The 23,018-nt window shown below is 51.3% G+C and overlaps 1 protein-coding gene across 7 annotated transcripts; it reads left to right on the top strand.

Annotated features, from left to right (window-relative positions):
• The first annotated feature begins 780 nt into the window (after positions 1-780).
• SMARCC2 (SWI/SNF related, matrix associated, actin dependent regulator of chromatin subfamily c member 2) lies at positions 781-21,689 on the top strand. Of its 7 annotated transcripts, none has more exons than XM_004773100.2 (30): positions 781-975; positions 3,105-3,224; positions 4,210-4,295; positions 4,742-4,823; positions 4,925-5,017; positions 5,613-5,682; positions 5,909-5,978; positions 6,724-6,799; positions 7,238-7,369; positions 7,475-7,590; positions 7,968-8,092; positions 9,147-9,206; positions 9,327-9,364; positions 9,650-9,780; positions 10,068-10,139; positions 12,991-13,104; positions 13,546-13,699; positions 14,386-14,478; positions 14,714-14,830; positions 14,922-14,984; positions 15,328-15,586; positions 15,822-15,983; positions 16,262-16,326; positions 16,473-16,608; positions 16,690-16,856; positions 17,680-17,814; positions 19,219-19,597; positions 19,918-20,001; positions 20,281-20,346; positions 20,897-21,689. In XM_004773100.2, the coding sequence occupies exons 1-30, from the start codon at positions 865-867 to the stop codon at positions 20,971-20,973; spliced, it is 3,453 nt and encodes a 1,150-aa protein (XP_004773157.2). In that variant the 5' UTR covers positions 781-864; the 3' UTR covers positions 20,974-21,689. The 7 variants fall into 7 exon arrangements, with proteins under 7 accessions (XP_004773157.2, XP_012901628.2, XP_004773153.2 ...); XM_004773098.2 differs by having other exon boundaries at positions 782-975; positions 14,711-14,830; XM_013046174.2 differs by having other exon boundaries at positions 19,918-20,346.
• The last annotated feature ends 1,329 nt before the right edge of the window (positions 21,690-23,018 follow it).

Below are 23,018 nucleotides of genomic sequence, written 5' to 3'. Positions count from 1 at the left end.
AGGGAATGTAGCAATGGGAAGCCGGCCCGACCCCATATACAGACACCCTGGGACCCCCCCGCCCTCCGCCCCTTACCTCGCCTCTACGCCACTCAAAGGAACAAGCGGATGGAGCGGGAGACACAGAGAGGGAGTTGGGGGGGGGTCCTCCCGCCCAGACAAGATTGGGGTCTCAAAGAGCGCAAAATTATTTAGAAGGCGATGGCGGCCTGCAGAGGACTCAGTTGGAGGGAAGAGGCTCGGCCCCAGGGTGGCGGCTAGAGGACTCCTCCGGTTAAGGAGTGAGAGGGGATGCTGAGGCAAGGTGTTAAGGGTGAGGGAGACTCCGGAAGAGTTGAAACGGGGAAGTCCTGGGGATGGATTAAAGAAAGAAACTTCCTGGGGAAAGGGGTCTGGGGTTCCTTAAGATTAAGGGCTCCGTGGGGTTGGGAACGTGCAAGGTAAGGACCACGCGGAACTATGAGCTGGGGGTTCCTCCAGAGACGGACGTCGGCTTGGGGTAGGCTAGAGAGGTACCCCACTTCCTGGGCTGAGAGGCAAGGAGGGGGAAAGCCTTCGCCTCGGGTAGAGAACGATCTCAGGAGAGTGGGCGCCCCCTCCAGGAAGCAGCTGCCTCTCCAAAGCTCCCGCCGCCGCTGCCGCCGCCGCCGGGAAGGCCGCCAGGGTGGGTCCCGCGTCGGGAGCCTGGCCGCCGCCGTGCCCGGCCGGTCGGCAGGGGGCGCTGCGCGGGCCGGGGCCGGCCCAGGCGGCGGGAGGCGGCGGCCGCGGCGGCGGGAGGCGGCGGGAGGCGGGCGGAGGAGGAGGCGGAGGAGGCGGGAGCTGAGCTGAGCGGGGCGGGCGGCGGCGGGGCCCGAGCCCGAGAAGATGGCGGTGCGGAAGAAGGACGGCGGCCCCAACGTGAAGTACTACGAGGCCGCGGACACCGTGACCCAGTTCGACAACGTGAGGCTCTGGCTCGGCAAGAACTACAAGAAGGTACGCGGGCAGGGCCGCGCGGGGGCCGGGGGCGGGACAAAGGGACCGCGGCCCCGGAGCCCCCCCGAATCCTGCCCACCCTCGGGTAGCCCGCGGCCCCTCCCCCGCGGCCTCGGGAGCAGCCCCAGCGCGCCCGCCGGCGCCCCGCGCCCCTCCCCCAGCCTCTTTTACCGCTCCCCCCCGCCCCCCGCAGCCTGGGATTCCAGCCCCCGCCCTCCCTGCTGCGCCCTCTGCCCCTTGTTTTTCTCCACTGCCCGGCGGGTCCCGGTGCCAGCCGCCCACCCTCCCCTGGGCCAGAGCCTTCCGGGCTTTTCCGGGAGAGGCGGCCGAGGGTGGACTGGGTGCCCGATGCCCCCCCCCCCCGTCTCGCCCGCCCCAGCGTGCCCGCCACGGTGCCCGCCAGAGCTCTCCACGGAGCCAGGTACCGGCAGGGCTGAGGCCTCCCTAGTGCTTTGTGTATGTTCGGAGAGATGATGAAAGCAGGAGGGTAAACAGCCACAGAGCAGGCCCCTGGCTGCTCATCAGCCTGAAGAAGCCCCCACACCTGTCTCCACTGCTCGTCCCCCACCTCCACCCAAGGGACAACAAAACCCCTTGGGAGCCAGGTTATAACAGTTCCTGGGCAGCGACCTCTTAAACCATCCCTCAGCTTCACAATGAAGTCATCCGACCACCTGGCCTTGCATTGCCTTTGGTTTGGGGTTCAGAGGCTAAGACAGGCTTTAAATCTCCAGCCCCCTAGCCTTTAACTCGAGATAATAAGGTAGTGAACAAAGGGTTCAAAAAGCCCTACCTGACTTTTCTGTCAAACCTCTTCCTGGTGTTGTCTTTGTCTTTTGGCCTGGTTGAAAGGAATGTCTATACGTGGGTTTTTTCTGTGGAGATGGTTTGCCTCTTCCCTTTCACTACCCCCAGTTAGAGGTTCTCTTTCTGGCTTTCCTTAGCTCCCCAGTTCTTCCTGCCCAGCTTTCCAGCCTGTCAGAAATGTGATGGGTGGTTTAGGAGTACACCCCTCTGATCCTGGTTCTGGCCTATCTCGGAGGTCTCTCTGAGTGTCAGAATCCTGACAAACAGCTGTTGGGTCTGTGGTATGTCTGTACCCCAGCGTGAGGCTCTGGTTCCCAGGCCTCCACCTTTGACCTTTTGGAAGGGAGATCAGTCTAGGGGCTTAGTCTCTAGCCCTGGGGGGATTGACAGCCTGTGAGCTTTCAAATTCAGCTTTCAAGTTCTTAGCTCTTTGTCGTTTACCTTTTCCTTCAAGGCTCTCTTTACATCTCCCACTGAGAGGAGCACTTTACTCTGTGATTAGGGTTGAGGAAACAGGGGTCAAAAGGTAAAGAGAAAGTTAGCCTTCTGGCTCAGATTTAAATTAGAACAGGAGGCTAGGATACTAGGTAGCATAACATGGAAATGCATAAGAAGGCCCAGGGTTGCCTGTCTCAGATACAATTTCCTCAGAAAGGAGAGATGTTTCCTTGCTCTTTCTCACCAGGCTGGTGGTAGCTTGGTTCTTGCCTTCTAGGAGAGCCTACAAAGACATTTGTGCCCAGTTCCTAGGAGAAACAGAACACACAAGCTCATTCTCTTAGTTTGCCTTGCCTCACTTCCTTGCACCGTTCTTATTAAGCTATGTGAGTCTAATAAGACTATAGTCTATAGTCTGATAAGACTATAACCCCCTGTAACCCCTAGTAAGTTAGGGGGAGTCTTGGCCTTCCAAGAAGTTGCTCCCAAGAAATACACTGTTGTCTTGTTTAGAGTCTCAGAGACACTCCTTCCATTGCCTGAACTTAACGAACCTTTAGGATCTTATAGCCCTCAGTGCTGTTGACTAGAAATCAGGGTCCTTCAACTCCAATTTCAGAGTGTAGCTGAAAGTAGGAAGCCCCACTTGCCTCCAGCACTGAGTGCTGGCAGGCTGGGTTGGGGGCAGCAGAATTTCAACTTACTGTGAGGGGCTTAGAGGGCTTCCCTTCTGCCATTTTCTTTATAGAAACTAGACATATGGGAGAAGAAGACACTATTTTTTCCTACCCCAGATGCTTCCAGAACCTTGGGGGAAGAAATAAGAAGATAGTGGATAGTTTATCTGGGGTCTGCTTTTCTTCCCTTTGCCTCTGTTTCCCTAGTATATCCAAGCTGAACCACCTACCAACAAGTCCTTGTCTAGCCTGGTTGTACAGTTGCTACAGTTTCAGGAAGAAGTTTTTGGCAAACATGTCAGCAATGCACCGCTCACGAAACTGCCGGTGAGTGCAAATGCCAGGGAATGAATCCTCCAAACTGGAGAGGGAGTTGTGGGGTTTTTATCAATTTCATGCTTTTTTGAGATTTGATAATTGCCTATTATCTCTGCCCCTAGTGAGGCTGTCAGTGGCTTGCCCTAGTCCTCAGTTTACCACTCCCTTTGTCTTCATAATACTTCATGCAACAAGGGGCACGTAGCTGGCTGAGTTGGTGAAGCGTGCAACTCTTGATCTGGGGGTTGTGAATTTGAGCCCCACGTTAGGTGGAGAGATTGCTTAAAATCTTAAAAAAAAAAAAAAAAAGAAAACCACAAAACTTCATTCAGCAGGTTATCCGAGAGTGTCGAAGCTCATATATGAAACTCTCATGGCATGGTTAAAAGGGTACAAGATTTGGATTTATGTAGGCTTGTGTTCAAATTCTGACTCTGCCACTTGGTATCTCTGTGATCTTGGGGAATCCGTTTAAACCTTTGAGTATCTGTTCCTTCATCTCTGGATGGGATTAATATCTCTACCTTATAAGGTTTCTGTACTGGTCAGTGAGGTAACCCTGTAAGTACATGGCACAAGGTGGGGCTTTGTGAATACTGGTTTCTCCCCGTGCCGCCTTCCAGGCCACGTGATACCATGGCGTAGAGGTTAAAGAATTCCAGCTTTGAGGTCTCAGTTGATTGGGCCTCCAACTTTAGATTTCAGCTTGGTTTGTGATCTCAGGGTCATGGGATCAAGCCCTGCATCAGGCTCTATGCTCAATGAGGAGTCAGCTTAAGACTCTCTCTCCCTTTCCCTCTGCCCCTTCCCTCAGCACACTCTCTCCCTCTCTCAAATAAATCGATAAATCTTAAAAAAAAAAAAAAGAAAAAAGAAAAAAGAATTCCCGCTTTGAGAGCAAGGTTAGTTCAGCATGGGATTTTGTGAAAGGATTCTTAGTAAGGGAATTCAGGATATAACTCTCACATTCTTCTTTCTTGTCTCAATTTTGTAGATCAAATGTTTCCTAGATTTCAAAGCAGGAGGCTCCCTGTGCCACATACTTGCAGCTGCCTACAAATTCAAGAGTGACCAGGGATGGTGAGAAGTCTTCTTCTCTATGGTTCTTAATATTTAGGGGGACTCCCCCTTTATGATTTCCTGGGTCTTTCTTGGGATGGGAGAGCATGAGTAGATATTCTTGTGAGTCTCTTACTTTGCTAGATCAGTAGACCTGATGTGCTGGGTCAGAAAGGTGGCTGACAGAACCAAAATAGTCTCCAGGAGTGAACAAGCATGTGTGTGTGCATTGGTGTGTGTATCACAGAGGGAAAGGAATTCTTTGGTTGACATCTCAAGCTTCTCTTTGTCCTTTCGGATGAAGTACAAAATGATTTGGAGTTGAGATCAGTGAACCCCAGATCCCAGGCCATTTTGACAGCAGTTTTGAGCAAGATTGCATCCTGATTTCCCATGCTAAAAAGCCACATACCCTAACCTTGTCTTGAGCCTGATCTAAATCACTCAGATTATTGACTCTTTTCCAGGCGGCGTTACGATTTCCAGAATCCATCACGCATGGACCGCAACGTGGAAATGTTCATGACCATTGAGAAGTCCTTGGTGCAGGTAATAGTCAAGAACCTCCCCTGTTCATCTCGTTTCCCTCAGTGAAAATCCCAAACACGCCTTTCCCATGATCTCATTGCATCTGTTTCTTCTCCCTACAGAATAACTGTCTGTCTCGACCTAACATATTTCTGTGCCCAGAAATTGAACCCAAACTGCTGGGGAAATTAAAGGACATTATCAAGAGACACCAGGTGAGTGGGTGGGTCAGAGGAAGTTTTGGAAACTCCATGACTCTTTTTTCCTGATGTTTTCAGTACAATAAGCTGCCCTTTGGGTGACATATTTTCTACTGCAAAGGCGGTTCTGCCTACTTGAAAAAATACTAGTGTTAAAGCCTTGAGCGTCTCTTTCTCAGTTCACTCCCATTTCCCAGTTGACAGGCTTGGATCACTGTTTCTAGAGACTGCACTGGCCTGGGGATTAGGAAAGCCAGAGATTGCCTGATTTCAGAGAAATGAAACATCTACTCTGGAACTCTGTAATAACAAGCAGATGCCATTGCTGGGGACAGGCAGCTTCACATTTCCCATGTGCAGATTATGTATTCAGAGGATTATCTGTAGCAACTTTTAGTTCTTTAGTTTTTCTTCATTATTAGCACTATCCTAGCTATTTCCTTTTGCCTCTCAGCTGGTGTGTGTTTAAAAAATGCAAACTGACTTTAATACCATTCTGAGCAAAACATGATTAGGAAGGCAGATATGTGGTTAGGTCTTATTTTGGCTTATTTACACCCATGACTATTTCAGAGGGGACTATTTACCTGCTTTTCCTCCTGGCATCCAGGGAACAGTCACTGAAGATAAGAACAATGCCTCCCATGTTGTGTATCCTGTCCCAGGGAACCTGGAAGAAGGTGAGACCTGGGTTTTCTTGACCTCTGCAGTGGACGGCTTGGACAAGGAGTTGGGAACCATTCAGTCTCTGTACAAGGCCTGGGCTCCTCTCTCCTTTTGATGCTGTGCCCTGCTACTGCCTTATGTTCCTGTGTCCAGGTCTCTGGCTGCAACACGAGCTATGTACAATTATTTTCTGTGTATGCCTTTAGCTTATATCTCTCATTGTTCTATCTCTATCCCCAGAGGAATGGGTACGACCAGTCATGAAGCGGGATAAGCAGGTTCTTCTGCACTGGGGCTACTATCCTGACAGGTGAGGTCAGGGTCCTGGGGTAGGTTTAAGTATAGGAGCCAGACTGAGAAGCCTTAGAACATCTAGCAAAGAAAGCAGACACTCTTTGGGGGTTATTTTTAGTTCTGTTAATTTGTTCTCCTCCTCTCTATTATGAGAATTTTCTGTCTTGGGACACGTTTGGACTTATCCCATGTGGGTTAGACTAAAAAGATTGGGGCTTTATATGTGAAATAGTTATTCCAGTATAATCTCCGATAAATGTTAGAAGCAGTCTGAATGTCTAACAGTGGAAAAATGCTTCAGCAGTTTTCATATCTACTGAGTGGACTATTATGCAGCCATCAAAGTGATAGAAATAACATGGGGAAAAAAAGAAACCACATGGATAATTTGTAGATAAATATAAAATGCAAAAAGTGTGATTATAAAATAACACTGAAGTTATGTAAAAACAAAATTGTACAGGAAAAATTTGCTGAGAAAAAGTACATACCAAATAGTTATGTTGGGTGATTCTTTTCTCTCTTTCCTTTTTTTGGAGTTGTTTTTATTACTTTATAATGGAAAGAATACCATAAAAAAAAAAAGAAAGAAAAAAGAAAAAGAAAGAAAGGATATCAATATTAATTGGAAAAATAGCCATACCAAGAAAGAACCCATCAACCCTATACTTTTTATAAGTAGGAAAAGTAAAAGATCTGCACTTTGCTTTTCCGTGACTCCATCCTGTTGATCCCGCTTCACACTCCATCTCCTGTGGCAGTTACGACACGTGGATCCCAGCCAGTGAAATCGAAGCAGCTGTGGAAGATGCTCCAACTCCTGAGAAACCTAGGAAGGTGAGCCCTTCTTGTCTCCTGGCCCAAGAAACTATGCCAGGGGGTGCTTGGCAGGCTCAGTTGGTAGAGTGTGCGACTCTTGAACTTGGGGTTTAAGTTCGAGCCCCACGTTGTATGTGGATATTACTTAGAAATCTTTTTTTTATAGACGAGGGGTGCCTGGGTGGCTCAGTCAATAAGTGTCTGCCTTTGGCTCAGGTCATGATCCCAGGGTCCTGGGATCCAGCCCTGCATCAGGTTCCCTGCTCTGGAAGGAGCCTGCTACTCCCTCTCCCACTCCCCCTGCTTGTGTTCCCTTTCTCACCATGACTGTACCAGAACCAGGCCACTCTTCGGAAGTGAAGCTCGAGAGCCCATGTCCTTGGGGTTTTCGTCAAGGGTGCCTGGACAGCTGTGGCTTTCAGACTTCTCTCCAGCAAAGCATACCTTTATACTTAGGTTCATGCAAAGTGGATTCTGGACACAGACACTTTCAATGAATGGATGAACGAGGAAGACTACGAGGTAAATGACGACAAAAGCCCTGTCTCCCGCCGAAAGAAGATATCAGCTAAGACGCTGACAGATGAGGTGAAAATTTCTCTTCTTTCTTCCCTGGTCCCTTAGCTGAAGCCTCGGGATAGGTCTTCAGTGGGGCTTGTTGGCTTACGTTCACTCCAGTTCTCCAACCTGCAGGTGAACAGCCCAGATTCAGATCGGCGGGACAAGAAAGGAGGGAACTATAAGAAGAGGAAGCGCTCCCCCTCTCCTTCACCAACCCCGGAAGCTAAGAAGAAAAATGCTAAGAAAGGGTATGCCAGCTCCTACCCTGCCCCCACCTTTACCATTCTCTCCATGCCATGTTGAAGGAAGGAAGGACAAACTCCTTCCAATACCCAGCTGGCCCTTGCCGGGGTAGGCCAGATTCCTGGATGTTCTGAGAGGGAAGATGAGGTCTTCTCTAGCTCCCCAGTTGTTAGTTCTAGTTGCAGCCACTAGTGAACTCAGAGAGAGCTAAGTCTTCTGGTGGAAGCCTTTGCCCTTCTGAGTACTCTGTAGTGATTGGTTTCTGTGTATGCTCAGCTCCACATTTGGGGTTCTCTCTGGCTTCACTCCCCTTGAATGTCAACTTCCAGGGACTTCCTGTCCAAGGATGACTGGGTTATCTTTCACTCCCTTTCCTTCCCAGTCCCTCGACACCTTACACCAAGTCGAAGCGTGGCCACAGAGAGGAGGAGCAAGAAGACCTGACGAAGGACATGGATGAGCCTTCACCAGTCCCCAACGTAGAGGAGGTGACGTTGCCTAAAACAGGTATGGGCCACACCAGCTCCTGGGACCTACCTTCTGTCAGGGCTGAGTTCCCCAGCCCAGTTCCAGGTCAGGAGGACCTTCCCTTTCAGTTTAGCTGGTTATTAAAGTTATTTTCATCATCATGGACAGTCCTCTGACTTTATCCATATGGGAGCTGTGGACTGTGCTTTGCGCCTGACGATAGTTGTCTCCAAACTGCTTTTGATCACGTACCCTCAGCAGGAAAGTATTGAAGCACAAGTTAGATGTATATACCGTTGTACGTATATGTATGTACCGTTACTTTAGGAACATTATGAAACACATGCAAATGTCACGTAAAAGTGGGAAAAGGTAAAGGATAAGATTAAAATACAAATACAAAGAGAAATTCTGCAATTCTCTGCCTGTATTCTGCCTGTATTGCATCCTATGGGAAAAGCCCACTTTGGAGACCATTGCTCTGCAGTGTTAGAGGGTGGTACAGTTGCAAAGGGGGACTATGATCTGTATTCCACGGATGAGCTGCAAATATCCCGGCGCGTATTTCAGGGGTGGGGGCGGGGGCCACGGAGTGAGAGGAGTGCTGGCTCCCACCCCGTTGTCAATCACAGGGCTCTCTTCAGTCACGCGGCTCTCTTCTGTATTCGTGTTTTCTCTGGAGCTGCCATGTACGGACTCAGTTAAGGGAAGCCCTGTGCTTTAAAAAATGTTGAAGATCCAGCCACAACTCTGCACAGGGATTTGATCAGACTCGGTCTCGGTCCATTAAGAATTCACAGACAGGGACCAGAGGGGCCTGTCAAAGACAGGAATGCCTTATGAGTTCCCATTGAGTAGAAGATGCTTCTTTACAGGAAAAAGTTAAGTGAATTTTTGGTGGGGGAAGGAGGGAAAGTGGCAAGTGAGTGTCAAGGCCTAGAATGATTGTGCCCAGAGGGAGTTACCACCTTTTGCGATCCAATGGAGAAACTTAGGGGAGATGAGATCTCTAGAGTTGTTAACTTAGGTGGAGAGGTATAAGGGTTCGGTTTGGGCAGAACCTGTCTGATAAAATGACTCTCTCTCCTGGCAGTCAACACTAAGAAGGATTCAGAGTCCGCCCCAGTCAAAGGAGGCACCATGACTGACCTGGGTAAGGATGGGGGGTGCCCATCTGCCAGCCTCCCCCAGCCCGTCGGGGCTTTTCAGAGAGTGGGATTCTCCTGCCCATCAGGAGGCTCCAACCTTCTGTTTCCCTGTCTCTCTCTTTCAGATGAGCAGGAGGATGAAAGCATGGAAACCACGGGCAAGGTGGAGCCAGTTTAGAGAGGCCCTCTCTACCTCTCTACGGGATTCTGAGTTGTGCTTATAAAGTTCCTTCTACCCAGAGCTTTCTACTACCTGGACTTTTCCCACCTTAGACTAATTCTGGCTATTGTTCAAAACTCAAAACCCTGACCCTTTCCATGTTCTGGGGCCTGTAACTTTTCATTCCCTACCCACCCTTAGTGCCCACTTCCTGGGGTGTGGGAGAAGCAGAGGGTTGCCAGGGGCATAATGGGAATGCTGAGTGTCCAGCAGCCTCCGTACTTTTAGGATGAGGATGAAAACAGTACGGGGAACAAGGGGGAGCAGACGAAGAATCCGGACCTCCATGAGGACAACGTGACCGAGCAGACCCACCACATCATCATTCCCAGCTACGCCGCCTGGTTTGACTATAACAGGTATTGTCACTCCAATGCCTCCCTGCTTCTCTTTTGCCCTGCCTCTGGGGCCAACATGTTGTTCCTCTTCCTGTCTCCAAATAAGTTATTTCTTCATCAGCCGGGTAGACTGGGGAACACTTTGGTTTTAGGGAAGCTCGTATCTTTGAGTCTTCACCCCCTGGGGGACGGTCTCCCCAAAGAAGGGACGACTGCTGTGTTCTCCCTCCCTCCCATCTAGGCTTTTCCTTCTGAGGCTCCCATCTCTCCACCAGTGCCTTCTGAATCTGTTCTGTCTTCTTTTGCAGTGTTCATGCCATTGAGCGGAGGGCTCTCCCTGAGTTCTTTAACGGCAAGAACAAGTCCAAGACTCCAGAAATGTAAGGAAATTTTAGCTCACGACTCTCTTTCTCCCTCCTGTCCCTGATCATCCTTCCTGATCCAGCAATATCCCATTGAGCAGATATTTCTTGTGCTCCTTGCAAAAGCCAGCCACTGTGCTCCTCTTGCAAAGACATGATCTCTGTCCACAGGCAGCCCCAGCCCAGCACTGTGACCCCAGTAGGGTGCTCTCTAGGATTGCCTGGGGGCAACATTAAGCATGGTCTTCTGTACAAAATGGGTACCTGCTCTGATGCCTCCATTTGTTTCAACAGAGTCCACAGCCTTACATCATTACTAAGATATCCAAAACACAGGTATCCTCAGCATACATAATAGCTCTGACTAAAATGTAAATGACCTTGCTGGTCCCTGAAAGTAGGTTTTAATAGAAAAAGAAGAGGAGGAACTATGAAGATCCAAGACTCTGAATTAAGGGATGGAGAAGGCTCTCTGGAGAGAAGTGTTGTGTACAGTACAGGCTTGGGGCTTGGAAGTCTTCATCTTCAGCAAGGTGTTGCTTCAAGCGAAACCTATTTAGCTTTGACTGAGTCTTGGGAATCTCCTATGGCTAGGGGTGCTCCAGGATAAATGTAATGAGAAGGGTGAGAAAGTGTTGATCTCCCTGAGCTTGCTTCCCAGCCATTCCTCAGCTTCCCCTCTCTAGGGCCATCTTGCCTTCCCACCATATTTCTTTCCCTGGAGCGTGGTATGGTTCTCTGCTCTTCTTCCCGGGGAAGGCAGTATATATGAAGAAGCTTGCTCTCTGCAAGAGAAAAGAGTAATAACATGGTGACAAGCGTAGGCAGGGCCTGATCTAGAATTGTTCTACACTTTGTTCTCTTGGTTAAGATAGTAAATAGTGATAAGTGCCTGCATTTCCTGAAAGCTTACTATCTCCCAGGCACTATCCTAAGTGTCTTATAGGCATTGACTAATCTTCACATCAGCTTTAGAGGTAGGTCCTATTCTCCTCTCCAGTTTACTGATTAGGAAACTGAGATACAAAGAGGAAGTGAGCAGAGAAGCAGAGAGAGGTTAAATCACTTGATTAAGGTCACACAGTGAGTAGAAAAACCAGGATCTGAGTCCTTCAGACTGGCTCATGTTCTCAAACTGTATGCTGTACCACCCAATAGTTACTATTTGCTGAGCTGCTGAAATGTGCCTGGCACTGTACTAGATCTTTCCAGGTCTTTCTGTTGCTCAGCAGACACTCCACTTTACAGGTTAGGAGACCATGGTTCAAAAAATTTTAATAAGTACTTTGCTTGAGGATATCATGGTAGAACTGGGATTTGAACTTAGATCTTTCCACCCTCAAAATATGTATTCGGGGTATCTGGATGGCTCGTGGGCTAAAGCCTCTGCCTTCGGCTCAGGTCAAGATTCCAGAGTTCTGGGATCAAGCCCCACATTGGGCTCTCTGCTCAGCCGGGAGCCTGCTTCCTCCTCTCTCTCTTTCTGCCTGCCTCTCCCCGTACTTGAGATCTCCATCAAATAAATAAGTAAAATCTTTAAAATATATATATATATGTATATATATTCTAGGGGTGTTTGGGTGGCTCGGTAGCATCCGATTTTGGTTATGGCTCAGGTCATGATCTCAGGGTCATAAGATCAAGGCCAGCATCAGGCTTTGCACTGGGTGTGGAACCTGCTTAAGATTCTTTCTCTCCCTTGGGGTTCTGGGGGGCTCAGTCAGTTGAGCATCAACTAGTGATTTTGGCTCAGGTCATGACTTCATGGGTCATGGGATCAAGCCCTGCACTGGGCTCCACATTTAGTGGGGAGCCTGCTTGAGATTCTCTCACTTTGTCCCTCCCCCACTCACACACACTCTCTCAAATAAATAAATCTTAAAAAAAAAAATTAAAAGATTCTCTCTCCCTCTGCCCCTTCCCTGTGCATGCTCTCTCTCTAATTAAAAAATACAGATAGGGACGCCTGGGTGGCTCAGTTGGTTGAGCAGCTACCTTCAGCTCAGGTCATGATTCCAGTGTCCTGGGATCGAGTCCCATATCAGGCTCCTTGCTCAGCATGGAGCCTGCTTCTCCCTCTGCCTCTGCCTGCCATTCTGTCTGCCTGTGCTCACTCTCTCTCTCTCTGACAAAATCTTTTTAAAAGAAAATACAGATATATATATATATATATATATATATATATATATACATTTTTTTTTTTCCTCAGCAAGCTCCACACCTGTTCCCTGTTAAGTGTGGGGCTTAAAAAGTAAAAACATATATTCTTTTTTTTTTTTAAGATTTTATTTATTTATTTGACAGACAGAGATCACAGTTAGGCAGAGAGAGAGGAAGGGAAGCAGGCTCCCTGCTGAGCAGAGAGCCCGATGCGGGGCTCGATTCCAGGACCCTGGGATTATGATCTGAGCCGAAGGCAGAGGCTTTTAACCCACTGAGCCACCCAGGTGCCCCAAAACATAAATCCTTTATAGCGCGTCATGTTGACTACAGTCGGATGCATGGATAAAGTCTTCCCCTTAACACCTGCCTTTGGAAATAAGGGTACCTTTTCTTGCTTTTTGATTGCCTGATGAAAAGTTTGATGAAAACTTCCCCAAGTACAGCCCAGGAGATGATTCACTTAAGTGAATCCCACTTCCATCAAGGCAAACGTGGCAACGTTGGAAACCCTTGCATCTAGCACATTGCGGACCCCGTGTTCACCACAGCCTGTGACCCACTCTGTTTCCTTTAGTCACACAGGAGGAACCATCCACTCTTTTATCACCTTTCCTACCCCTCAGTCCTCAGCTTACTTACTTTCCTTCCTCTCATTCATCTCTCTCTCCCCGCCCCCCTCTCTCTCTCCCTCCCCGCCTCCCTTAAGCTACCTGGCTTATCGAAACTTCATGATTGACACCTACCGGCTGAACCCCCAGGAATATCTTACCTCCACTGCCTGCCGCAGGAACCTGGCCGGGGATGTCTGTGCCATCATGAGGTGGGTCTGCAGCTGAGGGGAGGGGGGATGTAAGGTGCCACAGACGCTTCTTGGCAGAAGGAGAGCTGACAGCGAAGAGCATAGGGGAACAAACAGGAAAAAAAAACCCACCTCTATAGAAAGGCACAGTCCACATTCAGGGCACATGTGGCTTGAGGGAATGGCAGTGGCATTCTTTGGCATGTGGAAGAAGGGAGGAGTGCGTTTGTCATTGAGGGATCCTGGTTCAGTTTTCCTGACTCTCCAGGAAGAGATGTTTGGAGATGGTGGATATGGAGAGAGGTCCCGGCTGGAGGCAGACGCCTGGATGTCATTGGCCTTTAGGGGTTCGCCAGGCAATAGAATGGGCAGAGAAGAGGGCTGGGGAGAGGGAACTTTATGCCCCACCCCGCCCCTTTCCGGCAGCCCCACGTGACCCTATCTCCACCTCTCTCCTGCCAGGGTCCATGCCTTCCTAGAGCAGTGGGGTCTTATTAACTACCAGGTGGATGCTGAGAGTCGACCAACCCCGATGGGGCCTCCGCCCACCTCTCACTTCCATGTCCTGGCAGACACGCCCTCCGGGCTGGTGCCTTTACAGCCGAAGACCCCGCAGGTAGGGTGAGGGGCTGTGGGGGCAGGGTGGGGGTCCTGGGAAAAACTGGGCTTCTTTGGACTTTTCTTTTTCTGGTTTTTTAGGGTAATGGTTCAGGAGTGTTTTGAGGCTTCTTCCTTTTCCATGGGATGCAAAGGGCCACAGGAGTCAGCCCCGTGTTTTTAGCACCCTCTCTCAGTCTCTGTACCTAAGACTGCAAGGACTTGCTGAGGGAGAAGAGATGCTCCTTGTCCTTGAGGAGCAGACAGGCCAGTGTAGGGCGTGGAGCAGATAGAGAAAAGTGGCTGAAAATTAAGTTGCATGAAATTTTTTAACTTTGTGGCATTTCCAGCATTTTTTTCATTTTTGCCTCATAATTATCATCACTTCCATTTTTTTTCCACCTCCATTCCATCATTACAGATATTAAGTGGAGACAGATTATGTGGCTTGCCCAGGGTCACAGAGTACCAAATCTAGGATTAGAACCTAACTGTCCAGCTCCTGAGGGAAACGATAAAGTTCCCTGTGAACATAAATGGGGATCATGCCAACTACAGATCTAATTAATCATGATGGGAACACGGAACAGTGGCATGAGTGCCCCCAGAGCTTGTGAGCCGCCCAGCATTTGGTCTTGAGGCCTCCAGGGCCTTGGCCTGGTCATTTTCCGCCCAGCCTCCATGACGCCAAGCTCTGTCCCCCAGGGCCGCCAGGTTGATGCTGATACCAAGGCTGGGCGAAAGGGCAAAGAGCTGGATGACCTGGTGCCAGAGACGGCTAAGGGCAAGCCAGAGCTGGTAGGTGGGGTGTAGACCCCGCTGGGCTTCTTATTTGCCCCTTTATTGGGGGGCCCCTGCCCGGGGAGAAGAGATGTGAGAGCAGAGGAGCTACAGCAGTGAGGGAGGAAGTCCCACCCAGGGGTGTCCCTGGCTTTGGGAAGGAAGCTCCTTCTGTCTGTTTTCTCTCTCTGTCCGCCCCTGGCTCCTGGGGTCACCCATCCTCACCATTTTCTTTCCCCTCCGCAAATAGCAGACCTCTGCTTCCCAGCAAATGCTCAACTTCCCTGACAAGGGCAAAGAGAAACCGACAGACATGCAGAACTTTGGCCTGCGCACAGACATGTACACGAAGAAGAACGTCCCCTCCAAGGTACAGAGGTGTGGGCTGACTCCAGGCAGGGGTGCCTTCACCCTCCAGTAGTCACGGGCTCCTCTCTCTGACACACCCATATCTCCTGCAGAGTAAAGCTGCGGCCAGTGCCACTCGAGAGTGGACAGAACAGGAGACACTGCTCCTCCTGGAGGTAATTGGGGCAAGGAAAGGAGAGTTTTCTCTGAAAACGGAAGTGGCCTGGGTGCCAGCTGCTCTCGTGAGTGGGCAGAGCGTGATCTCGTCCCCAGTCTCTCTCTTCCCCAATGCCTGCCGCACCTGCCCCAGGGAACAGCTCCAAGCCAGGCATTTGGGCCATTTCATTAACTCCATATCCTCTCGTAGTGCTACTTGGAGATTCCCCTGGGACCCAGCAGAATCCACAAATACCACAACACAGAGAGCTTTGAAGCCCGCTGCCCTTAGTAGGATGGGGGGAGTTGACCTTCAAGGAAAGTGGCTAAGTAAGGAAGTTGTGTCTCCACCACTACCACCAGGCACTGGAAATGTACAAAGATGACTGGAACAAAGTGTCAGAGCACGTGGGAAGCCGCACGCAGGATGAGTGCATCTTGCATTTTCTTCGTCTTCCCATTGAAGACCCGTACCTGGAGGACTCAGAGGCCTCCCTGGGCCCCCTGGCCTACCAGCCTATCCCCTTCAGTCAGTCAGGCAACCCTGTTATGAGCACTGTTGCCTTCCTGGCCTCTGTCGTCGATCCTCGAGTCGCCTCTGCTGCTGCGAAGTCGGCCCTAGGTAATGTGGAGGGGTCCTGGCCTCTTTGGTTTGAAAGGCTGGTTACTCAGACCTTGAAAGACCCTCAAGTTTGGCTGCCCTACTGGCACTGTCTGCCGCTGGCGTCCGCTCAGGCACCTGTCGAGCTCCATGCTGGCCTAGAGGAAGAGATGGGCTTCTGAGGCAGCTTTCACAGGGACAGCCAAAATGGCCTGCCTGCCCCTGCCCCCAGCCTTGTCCTCTCTGGATCTTGCAGAAGAGTTCTCCAAAATGAAGGAAGAAGTGCCCACAGCCTTGGTGGAGGCCCACGTTCGGAAAGTGGAGGAGGCAGCCAAAGTGACAGGCAAGGCTGACCCAGCCTTCGGTCTGGAGAGCAGCGGTATCGCAGGAACCACCTCTGACGAGCCTGAGCGGATCGGTGAGGACTGCTGGGTTCCCAGAGTTTTCCCCTTTGACCGAGAGCCCCCGCCACTTGGTGACCCCGTGCCATCCCTGCCTCGCCTTGTCCTCAGAACACAAGACCAACGGCGGGAACTGGTGGGGGTTTTCTCTTCCCCAGAACTCCCTCTTAGGAGCTGTGGCTCCCTGCCAACCCTCGCACTAAGATTTTGGCTAGGAGAGTGGGCTTTCGGGAAAGCGATCCTGGGACAGCCTCTGCATCAGACATTTCCCATTTTCTCTTTCCCCTGGACCCAGAGGAGAGCGGGACCGACGAGGCGCGGGCAGAGGGCCAGGCCACGGAGGAAAAGAAGGAGCCCAAGGTGCAGCAGGAATGAGCTGGGCTGGGAGGGTGGAGAGGCTGGGCGTGGCAGCATGGGGAGGGGAGTCATAATCACTTCCCAGACTGGCCCCTGTGTCAGGACCAGCCAACCTGATGCCATCTACTTTTCTTTCACTGGTACCTCAGGAACCCCGAGAAGGAGTTGGGGCTGCCGAAGAAGAAACAAAGGAGAAAACCAGCGAGGTCCCCAAGAAGGACGAAGAGAGAGGGAAACAAGGTGACAGCGAGAAGGAATCAGAGAAGAGCGACGGGGACCCCATAGGTGAGGCTTCCAGCATGGTAGTTGGGTGTCCAGAGGACGGAAGTGGGCAACAGCCCTAACCCTACCTTCTTCTTGGCCCAGTTGACACGGAGAAGGAGAAGGAGCCAAAGGAAGGGCAGGAGGAAGTGCTGAAGGATGTGGTAGAGTCAGAGGGGGAGAGGAAGACGAAGGTGGAGCGGGACATCGGCGAGGGCAATCTGTCCACCGCTGCCGCTGCTGCTCTGGCCGCCGCCGCAGTGAAGGCCAAGGTGAGGACCAGGGTCCCGGAAGACGCCACCACCTTCTCTGATCTCATGACCCCTGCGGGAAATGCTTCCCCACTTGCTTCCATAACGCTGACCTGTTTCCTTCTCAGTTTGACCTGAGAGGGAGAGTTGATCATCTCTTCTCAAAGCAATTTGAAGCTTTTTGCCATGAGGCCTGGTTTTATTTTTTTTTTTTTTTTTTTTTTTTTTTTTAAATATTTTATGTATTTTGACAGACAGAAATCACAGGCAGGCAGAGAGAGAGGAAAGGAAGCAGGCCCCCGGCTGAGCAGAGAGCCCGATGCGGGGCTCGATCCCAGGACCCTGAGATCACGACCTGAGCCGAAGGCAGAGGCTTAACCCACTGAGCCACCCAGGCGCCCCGAGGCCTGGTTTTATCCTCTTGTTATTTGACCTTGTCTTATCTTTTTTCACTCTTTTTTTTTTTTTCATGTACTTTTAAGAATGTGAAGCCTTTGCTACTCTGTGGGCTGTGACCACAGACATTTTTTCTTTTTTCTTTTTTTTAAAGATTTTATTTACTTATTTGACACACAGAGAGAGAAATCACAAGTAGGCAGAGAGGCAGGCAGAGAGAGAGGGAGAAGCAGGCTTTCTGATGAGCGGAGAGCCCGATGCGGTACTCGATCCCAGGACCCTGAGATCATGACCCAAGCCAAAGGCAGAGGCCTAACCCACTGAGCCACCCAGGCGCCCGACAGCCAGTTCTTTCTTAAAACTTGCCAGCCCCCGCCTTACCGCTCTGTCCCAGCCCACCTCCAGTGGGCCCCTCCCGCTCACACAACACCCTCTCTGCCTTCCCTAGCACCTGGCCGCTGTGGAGGAGAGGAAGATCAAATCGCTGGTGGCCCTGCTGGTGGAGACCCAGATGAAAAAGTTGGAGATCAAACTTCGGCACTTTGAAGAGTTAGAGACCATCATGGACCGGGAGCGGGAGGCAGTGAGTACCATCCCCTGGGGGCCTGTGGAGCCCAGGGCCACACCTTGACACCCAACGGGGGCTGTGTTTAGAGGGTGGGTGAGCAGCAGTGGCAGGAGACTGAGAGTGACAGGGCTTCACGGCTGAGGAGAAGGCGCTCGCCCCGGACAGTATAGGACAAATGGCCTACTGGTGAAACCTGGAACCTCAGGTCCCACGGAATGTTGACATTCTGGGGCAGAAATTCTAGTTAGTTTCTCCATTGCCTCATGTCCAGGTCCTTGACCGTGTTTGATGTACCGTGGACTTTCAGTAAATAAGTATTTGTTGAGCCATCGAGTAGGTTTAACGGATGATGAGAGGGAAGGGGCTTCAGATCCAGAAGGTGAACTTGGTAAGGGGATGGGAGGGACAAGGTATTGAACCATTTTGTTTCTGAGATGATATAAAAAGAAATGCAAGACAGGGATCCTAACAGAACCTGCGGTTTAATTGGAGACATCCAATATTCAGTAAGGAGGCATCTAAAACAGTGAATGCTTAAGGTATCTGACAAATTCAGATTAAAAGTCCTGAGAGATAACAAAATAAAGGCAAAGCTCAGAGGCTAAAGAGTTGATCTGTGATGGCTTCCTAAGAATGGTGAGTATTTAGGCAATTTTGAGGGAAGAAAAGAACATGAGTTGACAGGAACTGGAGGCATTTTCCAAATGAAAATAATGACAGAGGGGCGCCTGGGTGGCTCAGTTGGTTTAGTATCTGCCTTCAGCTTAGGTCATGATGTCTGGGTCCTGGTATTGAGCCCCTCATCGGGCTCCCTGCCCTGGGGGAAGCATGCTTCTCCCTCTCCCTCTGCCTGCCGCTCCTCTTGCTTGTGCTCTCTTCCTCTCTCTCTGACAAATAAATAAAATCTTAAAAAAAATAAAAAAAGAAGAAGATAATAACAGAGGGCACCTGGGTGGCCCAGCTGGTTAAGTGCCTACCTTTGGTTCAGGTCATGATCCCAGGGTCCTGGGATTGAGTCTCACGTTGGACTCCTTGTTCTGTGGGGAGCCTGCTTCTCCCTCTCCCTCTGCCTGCCGCTCCCTCTGCTTGTGAGCTCTCTTTCTCTCAAATAAATGAGTAAAATCTTTAAAAAAGAGAAGAAACAAATGACAGATTCAGAGCTCTGGAGCTGGAATGAGTAAGGGCTCCTACTAGGTGAACTCCACTGCAGTGAGAAGTCATGCAGGCAGCCAGAAGATCGGGTGCTGGGGGTTGTGGTGGGGAGGACAGGGCAGGGCCCAGGAAGCCCAAGCATGAGGTCTGCATCTGCATTTGGTGCCGGTACTGACCAGGAGAGACAGGGTGTGTTGGAGGGCGGAGCAGGGGGCAGGGTTTTATGCACATGGGTAATGGGTAACAGTACTCACTTGGACCCGGCAGCTGGAGTATCAGAGGCAGCAGCTCCTGGCCGACAGACAAGCTTTCCATATGGAGCAGCTGAAGTATGCAGAGATGAGGGCCCGGCAGCAGCACTTCCAGCAAATGCACCAACAGCAGCAGCAGCCCCCGCCAGCCCTGCCCCCGGGCTCCCAGCCGGTCCCACCTGCAGGCACTGGGCCGCCTGTGGTTCACAGCCTGGCTATGGCTCCAGCCTCTGTCGCCCCTGCTCCTGCTGGCGGTGGGGCTCCCCCCGGAAGCTTGGGCCCCTCTGAACAGATTGGGCAGGCAGGGTCAGCCGCGGGGCCACAGCAGCAGCAACCAGCTGGAGCCCCCCAGCCTGGGGCAGTCCCACCAGGGGTACCCCCCCCTGGACCCCATGGTAAGTGATGGTTTCTGGAACTCTTGCTGACCAGGGGTGGGGTTGAGGGCCTCTGGGTGAACATTCCTATCTCCCACCTCAAAAGGGATACAGGGCAGGACTAGAGACTTCTGCAGATGGACTCACCTCTGTGACATCCCTGAGCCAACAGGGGTCCCTCCCCAGGGCCAGGCCTTGGAGGTTTTGTTCTAAGGATTTACCACTGAGTCTGTCAGGCAAATGGGTGCTGGGGCGTGGCTAGAGCATCCTGGCTGTGTGAGTGAGTCAAGAAGGGAGATTTTCTGCCTCTCAGCTTCTTGGTCTCTTCTCTTTCTTCCCAGGCCCCTCACCGTTCCCCAACCAACAAACTCCTCCCGCAATGATGCCAGGGGCAGTGCCAGGCAGCGGGCACCCAGGCGTGGCGGGTAATGCTCCTTTGGGTTTGCCTTTCGGCATGCCGCCTCCTCCTCCTCCTCCCGCTCCATCCGTCATCCCATTTGGTAGTCTAGCCGACTCCATCAGTATTAACCTGCCCCCTCCTCCTAACCTGCATGGGCATCACCACCATCTCCCGTTCGCCCCGGGCACTCTCCCCCCACCTAACCTGCCTGTGTCCATGGCGAACCCTCTACACCCTAACCTGCCGGCGACCACCACCATGCCATCTTCCTTGCCTCTCGGGCCGGGGCTCGGATCCGCCGCAGCCCAGAGCCCTGCCATTGTGGCAGCTGTTCAGGGCAACCTCCTGCCCAGTGCCAGCCCACTGCCAGGTGAGAAGGGTCCTGGAGGGAGAAGGGTGAGGGAGAGGGGTCCACATGGAGGGACGGGGCCGGGGGGCAGGTAGGGGAAGGGCTTAGGTAATAGAACTTCCACCTTCCACCATCCTTTTTGAACGCTCGCTTTGGTAAATTAGAACACAGGGGGAAGGGCCTCTCTGGCTGTCCTCTGCCATTCCCCACCCCGGCAGCCGCCACCTCTAGGATGACGTTGGGGCCTTTCACTGGTGGGTCACGGAGGAGTCCTAAGGCACAGCGTCTCAGTTGTAAACTTGAAAAACAGCTACCTGTTTGCATGATGACTGGCACCCCCTTGCTTGTTCCCATCACGTTCAAATGCCCCATAGAGAGAGTTCCCTTGGGGGCAGGAAGATTTGGGGTGTTTCAGTTTTCTTGCTGTGAGGTGGGAGAGAGCGCTGGGGGAAGGCTGCCTCGGTCACCTACCCACCCATTGCATGCGTGCTCCGTCCTGTTTGTCTTTGGTGGCCTGGGTCCGGACCCCTCCGCTGCCCACCTGGCTGATTCCTCTTCCTTCTCTCCACAGACCCAGGTACCCCCCTGCCTCCAGATCCCACGGCCCCGAGCCCAGGCACAGTCACCCCTGTGCCACCTCCACAGTGAGGAGCCAGCCAGACCTCTCTCTCTCACCCCCTATGGAGATCAAGTTTCCAGGAACAGCCCTCTCCCCACCACTGGGACCCTTCCCCAGCCTGGAGAGTTCATCACTACGTAAGGAAAGCTCCTCCTGCCCCTCCAAAGCCCCCACCATGCCTGGCAGAGGCGTGCATTTTTATATCGGATTATTCAAGGACTTCTGTTTAAAAGATATTTCTAATGTCTGGGAGAGAGGATAGGATGGGGATGCTGCCCTCAAAGAAAGGGCTGGGGAAAGGTGTTTATACAAGGTTCTGATTAACCACTTTTAAGGGTGCACCCCTCAAAACTACTGCATTTTTTATGGATGAAAAAAAAAAAAAACCGAAGCCCTTTAAAGGAAGTAGAGAGATATAAAAAAGCCACATTGGAGCTCCCTCCACCTACTTTAAAAAAAAAAAAAAAATTCCATTTTTTGGAGGGAGGTGACAGGAAAGGGGATTTAAGGTTTCTGGGAGAGAGCTCTGGGGATAGAATAGGGTGCAGAGTCTGTCTCCTCCAGCCCCTTGTTAGTGCCCGAAGCAACTCCCAAACTCCCTCGGCCACCCCATCCCCAGTCTATTCCTACTGATCTCTACTGCTGCCTCCTCAGTGTCACTGTTTTAGGCCACCCCAGCTCAGCTGATGACCCCTTTGCCCCTGAATGTCAGTTTTGTGTTTTTAAAAGTCACCTGCGTAGTTGATGTCAGCGTATGTGTATTTGGTGGGGAAACGTATTTTGGGGATTCCTGTGATAGGTAATAGAGGAAGAAAGAGCACTGTTCCTCCTCCCTGGGCCCGGTCCCTGGGCTCCTAGAAGACATGGGAGAGGGGAGCTAGAGAAGATGGGGAATTGTAAAAACCTGAGTTTTTAAAAAAGCACTTAAGCACCTCCTTCTTATTACTTGGTGGGTCACCCCTCTAACCTCTTCCACCAAGATCCTCAGAACCTTGACTGGTAGCTAGGGGTTCCCTGGGACTTGGGGACAGTGGAGGAGGGGTGCCCGACCCAGGGTAGTGCCTACCCCCAGCTTGCAGCTTGGCTCTGCTCCCTGGATTCCACTGCCTCCCCTACCACCTTTCCCTTCTTCATCCTTGATGTGAAGGCAGCCAGGACCCCAGGCCTCCCACCAGCTCTCCCTGGTCCCTCCCACCAGGCCTTTGTTCCTCATGTCCCAGTGTTTCTCTTCCTCTGCGTCTTGGCACCTTTCTTCTGTTCAAGGTTATCTGTAAATTTTCTTTTTTTTTTTCTTTTCTTTTCCCTTTTTTCATTTTTTTTTTTTTTTTTTTTTATAAATTAATTTGCTTTCAGTTCCATCTTGTGAATGCTTCTGTGTTCTCTGACCTGTGGCTATCAGGCAGGGGGATTTGGACTGGGGCAGCCTTCCCGGAGTCCTTCCCAGGGGCATTCGCCTGGGCTGGAGAGGCACTGGGCCAGCCACTGGGACACAGCCATTAGGCCTCTCTCTGCAATGGGCTGCAGGCAGCACAACCGTGAGGACTGTGCCCTGGGGTGTGGGAGCCAGGCAGAGGTGCTCACCTGCCCTAAAAATAGCTGAGACTTGGAAGAACGTCCCCACAACCTAGAGATTTTACATATTTATCCTCGCCGAAGTAAGGGCTTCATTCCTTTCCTTATTAAGGCGGGAAGAAGGCAGGCATTTCACAATTTGTGTTATGAAGTGACAGGCGTGGGCAGTGCTAACAAAGGCCTGGCTTTTGCTCCATCATACACTCCCTGGGCTTTCCCCACAAGAGGCCACCAGTGCTTGGGAGGATGAGGGCTGGGTTGAACCAGCTGGAGGACTAGGAGGACCTCCTGGTGGAGACAGCACCGAGCATGGTCAGCCTTGGTCCTAAGGGTATGTCTGGCTTCCTTAATCCCCCAGGGGGTAGCCTTTGTGGCATCAATGAATGGAGCCAGCAGTCTTTAAATGACACCAAGACGGATTCTACAAAACCCTTCTTCCCCAAGCTTTCCCAGCCCCTGGCCTAGGACCCTGGATGGTCTCTCCTGCCCTTCACCCTGCTCA

This window comes from Mustela putorius, unplaced genomic scaffold, assembly GCF_011764305.1.
Source record: "Mustela putorius furo isolate JIRA1106 unplaced genomic scaffold, ASM1176430v1.1 tig00003988_pilon_pilon_pilon, whole genome shotgun sequence".
Taxonomy (NCBI): domain Eukaryota; kingdom Metazoa; phylum Chordata; class Mammalia; order Carnivora; family Mustelidae; genus Mustela; species Mustela putorius.
The sequence above is the reverse complement of the archived record's forward strand: the minus strand, read 5'-3'. Positions and strand labels throughout refer to the sequence as shown.